Below are 4,462 nucleotides of genomic sequence, written 5' to 3'. Positions count from 1 at the left end.
GCAAACAGCCGCCCCAGCCAGAGGCAGGCTTGTTTTGTGGAGCCCTCGTCTTGAAATCAAGGAGCGGAGACAACAACAAGCTAGGTTATTTTCTTTTTGCTGCCTCTCCCCCCGCTCTTCTCCCTCCCTTTTTTTTTCTTTTTCAATGCCCCTGAGCCGAGGCAGACCCTGGGAAAGAGAAGCCCCTCCTGGAAACTCTCCGATTGAGGAGCCACTTTATCATCGCCCTTAGCTGGGGCTCCTCTTCCCACAGGGATCGCAGCGCCCGCGTGAGATCACTCCTAGCGCCCAGGGGCGGGGGCGGGGTAGAAAGCTCCTGCCAGCCCCCCCACCCCACCCGGTGTTGGTCCTGCTGCCCACTCTCCCTCCTTCAGATCATGTAGCAGTTGCACACCCACTACAAAGCCGGCTTTTTATTACACAGATAAAGTGCCTACTTAACTGTGGGTGGATGGGTGGGGGGGGGGGCAAGCGGTATCCTCTGGGGGAGAGGGAAAGCTTCCCTGCAAACTGGCTGCCGAGGAGCTACTTGATTCCTTATTATTGCTCCTGATCCCCAGGCTCCCTCCCGCCCCGCGCTACCCCAGGGATTTGTGGTGGAGGGGCTATTTGGGGCAGCATGGATGTGGCAGCGCTATGAGAATCCTCCTGGACTTCTCTGTCCTAGGGGGCTGCAGCAGCTGGCTGTGGGTGGAGGAGAGGTGAGGCCCCTCCCTAAGGAAATTGGTGGGGGTAGGGGTGTGCTTCCAAGCAGGGGGTGCTGTAGTAGGGGGCAGCCTGTGAGGGGCAGGAGGCTGCGTGGTTCAGGGTGAGGGCAGGAGGTTGCTGGACAGTGGGATTTCCTGGAAGGGGCTCCATCCCCTGAACAGGAGGCTTCCTGGGGCAGCCTCAAAGGCAGAGGAGAACAGGCAGCAGCCGGCTGCCCACAGCAGCAGCAGCGGAGGAGGAGGAGGAGGAGGAGGGAGCAGCACCATGACTCATTTGCAGGCAGGTCTGTCCCCAGAGACGCTGGAGAAAGCCCGGCTGGAACTGAATGAGAACCCAGACACACTGCACCAGGACATCCAGGAGGTGCGGGACATGGTGATCACGAGGCCGGACATTGGCTTCCTCCGCACAGACGATGCCTTCATCCTGCGGTTCCTGCGGGCCAGGAAGTTCCAGCACTTTGAGGCGTTCCGCCTGCTGGCCCAGTACTTTGAGTACCGCCAGCAGAACCTGGACATGTTCAAGAGCTTCAAGGCCACCGACCCAGGCATCAAGCAGGCGCTCAAGGATGGCTTCCCTGGTGGGCTTGCCAATCTCGACCACTATGGCAGGAAGATCCTGGTCCTTTTTGCTGCCAACTGGGACCAGAGCAGGTACGTGCTCCTCACACCTGCTCCATTTCATGGGGCTGAGACCGACTGCCAAAATGCATTGGACTGTGCTGATTGCCCAGGCTCTGGAGGTGTGGGTTAGGCAAGGGGCACACACGTTGGGCTCCATGCAGCAGGGCTGGGCTGTGCCATGGGTGGGGGAGAAGGAATTAGAGGCATATTTTGGCTGAGACCCACCTCCATCTGGAGGGGAAGAAGGCCCATCCAGGCCTCCTGATGGCTTGGGAAGAGAGCATGCTCCTTGGCCTCTTCTGCTTCTTCCACAGTTGAAAAGATGATGTAGATGAAGGAGGCAATCTTTTGCTTAGTTCCTCCTTTAACTGTTTATTGTATGGTGTCTTGTTTCTTTAGTGTCTAAGAACAGTGAGAGTAAAGGGCCAAGCAGTGAGAGCTTGACTAGGAGGAATATCCCAAATGTGCTTTCTATTCGCCGCTCTCTCTCAGCCCTAGAGAGAGAGAGAGAGAGAAGTTTGGGTACGGGGGCCTCTGAGGACTTTTCCTCAGCTACAGAAGGAGAGCTTTGTTTCTGAGCCTTCTAATGATGCAAGTGTGGGAATGATATTAATCACCTCCTTTCTTCACTCTTCCTACCGCAGACCACAGTGTCCTGGGTAAAATTAGCAGCATGATGGGAGGGGGTGGCTTGTGCAGCAAGGTTTGAAAATGGATTAAGGCTACACAGTCCCTAAAGCTGTTTCTGGCACTTTCTTGGTGCTGCTTTGGCCAGAAGATGACTTATCTGCAGAGATCCTGGTTTTCCTTGATTTAAAAAAAATTGCAAATTCTCTTATAAACCCCCCCAAATCTGTGATTAAAATTAAAGGTCTCCCACAGCCCAACCTCAAGTCCTGCTGGTGCTCCTCACTCTCTCTACAACCCCGCCCTGCTCTTGCCCTTCGCTCCCAACACAACAGCCCTCCAATACAACTGGTGCCCCTCACTCCCCACCACAGACCTCCAACCCTGCCAGAGGGGGGCCAGCTGCCAGGGCTATGAGGCCAGGGACCCAGGTCCTCAGCTCCCTGCCCCCAACAGAAGGCAGCAGCTGCTACAGCAGAAGGAACATGGAGCTGGCTCCCCCCTGCTGCCTCCTTGGGGCAGGGCTGGCTCCCAGCCTCAGCATGCACTCCCAGGGGGCAGAGGGCGGTAGCAGAAAAGCTGCTTGCCCTGGCCACACTTCCCCTGCAGGTGGGGGCAGCAGTGAGGGGCACAACGCTGCACTGCTGCCCACGCTGCCCCTGTGCACACAGGGGATGTGTGGCTAGCACAGTGTGGAGCTTGCAGGGGCAAGCACCTTTCTTGCATGTCCCTGCTGTCCCGGGTCGCGCATACTGCACTGTGGAGGCCCCGAGGGAGGGCAGCAGGGCTGGGAGCATGAGCCTGCAGCGTGCACCTACCCTGCCCTTGTTTCCCACACAGATCTGGGGGGCATGGGTCCCCCCTGCTCTCCCAGAGTGCATGCTGCAGCAGGAAGCCAGCTCCACCCTCTGCCCCTGGACCAGCCTGGCCTGCGGTGTGTGGACTGGGAGTTGCACAATATTGGCTGAGGGGGCTCCACGCCTCCTTGTGCAGCTGCCTGCACTCCCGCACATGGAAGTGCGAAGCCCGCCTGGTCCGGCCTGGCCTGGCCCAGCCTGCCCCATGGTGCATAGATTGGGAGCTGCATGCTGTCAGCCTCAGTGGGCTCCATGCTTCCCTATGTAGCTTCTCTGAAGGGCCAACAGCGTATCATTCCCAGTCTACGTGCTGCTGGCAGGTACTCCATGTGAGGCTTCCCTCAGCACCTCCCCACTCCCTCAGCTCCCACCCACACATCTATGCCCTGGCCCTCTCCAGCCCTGCTGGTGCCCCCCAGGCATGACCTACAACCCTCCAGCCCTGCCAGAGGGGGCCCCCAGTGCCCTGCAAGTCCCACTTACCTCACAGGCTCCAGCCTGAGCCAAGCCTTGAGTGATGGAGAGCCTCAGGCCCTGCCCTTTCTCCTTCTGGACAGGGTTGGGGGTTTCCTGCTCTTTTTGCAATTGGCTTTTGCAGGCTGGAACTCAGCCAGCCTGCAGAGCTCTTTGCAAAAGTGGGAAATCTGCAGGTATCTCTGTGAAAGAGAAAAGCAGTTTTGTATGATAAAGTCTGGAAATCCATGGTTTTCTCTGTTTTTCCATGGAGAAACAAAAAACCCAGATCCCTGTAGTATCTGGCGGACAAAACAGTAATCAAGGTTTGGCACTTTGGCAATAGGCAAGGTATTCTGTGACAACGTATGATGTAAGAAAATGCATTGCAGGGAGTGGATGATTTCTAATAACTGGGGGTCAACAGCTTTAAAATTACAGCAGCTTAAGTATTGTTTAGCTTTTAATACCGAAATATTCATGGAACCATTAGATGTGAGCTATCTATGGTGCACTCCAGCAAGTGTTACCTATGTGAGTAGCCAGCAAGGCCATTGGAATGAGTAAGCATTATTGATATGGGTAAGGGTTGCGGAGCTTGGGGTCTGGCTTCCTGGCTGGGGGGAGGTGGTGGGGGTAAGGAGGCACATCTATAACTTCATTATAGATCTTCACCCAGCAAAGACATATTCTAAAAGAAAGAGCAAAATAAGAGGGGTAATGCAAGGACACAGAAACTTAGACATCTTATTAAAATTGTACATCTGCTATGAAGAAATTCCCCCATGAATCTAGACTGGCCTATCTCAAGTATGATGCATTTCCTTCTCAGCAATAAAACTTATGTTCCAGTGGAGTAATGCAGAAATAACCAGACTGCTAGTTCGTAGTAAAGAAAGTAGCAGCTTTGAATTCAGACAGAAAATGGCAATTAAAAAAAAAAATTATGTGAAGAAAGTGGATTTATTTACCTCTCAGTTATGAGACATGCTTAAATTACATGATGTCAGCTCCCATAGTATTACAAGACAAATCATAATTATTATTTTGTTGAATTTCCATTGAATTAATGATTTATTATTTAGGTTACAACTGTAATATGACTAATGGACCTCCTGGTAACTAACCACCTCAGCTGCACTTGGGTTTCCATTGTACTCAACTAGCTATAGGATGAGGGTCTGGACAAGCAGC

At 53.9% G+C, this 4,462-nt stretch overlaps 1 protein-coding gene across 2 annotated transcripts in view; it reads left to right on the top strand.

Annotated features, from left to right (window-relative positions):
- Positions 1–497: 497 nt before the first annotated feature.
- The window catches only part of CLVS2 (clavesin 2), a 119,052-nt gene continuing 115,087 nt past the window's right edge, over positions 498–4,462 (top strand). For both annotated transcript variants that reach the window (XR_002097912.1, XM_019520022.1), the window contains exon 1: positions 498–1,361. Coding sequence is in view for 1 of the 2 variants with exons in the window: in XM_019520022.1 (XP_019375567.1) it covers positions 973–1,361 (389 nt within the window). In the remaining variant the exon portion in view is untranslated. The remainder of the gene's footprint in view (positions 1,362–4,462) is intronic.

This window comes from Gavialis gangeticus, unplaced genomic scaffold (assembly GCF_001723915.1).
Source record: "Gavialis gangeticus isolate Ggan-Ray unplaced genomic scaffold, GavGan_comp1, whole genome shotgun sequence".
Classification (NCBI taxonomy): Eukaryota; Metazoa; Chordata; order Crocodylia; family Gavialidae; genus Gavialis; species Gavialis gangeticus.
This window is presented reverse-complemented; position numbering and strand designations above follow the sequence as displayed.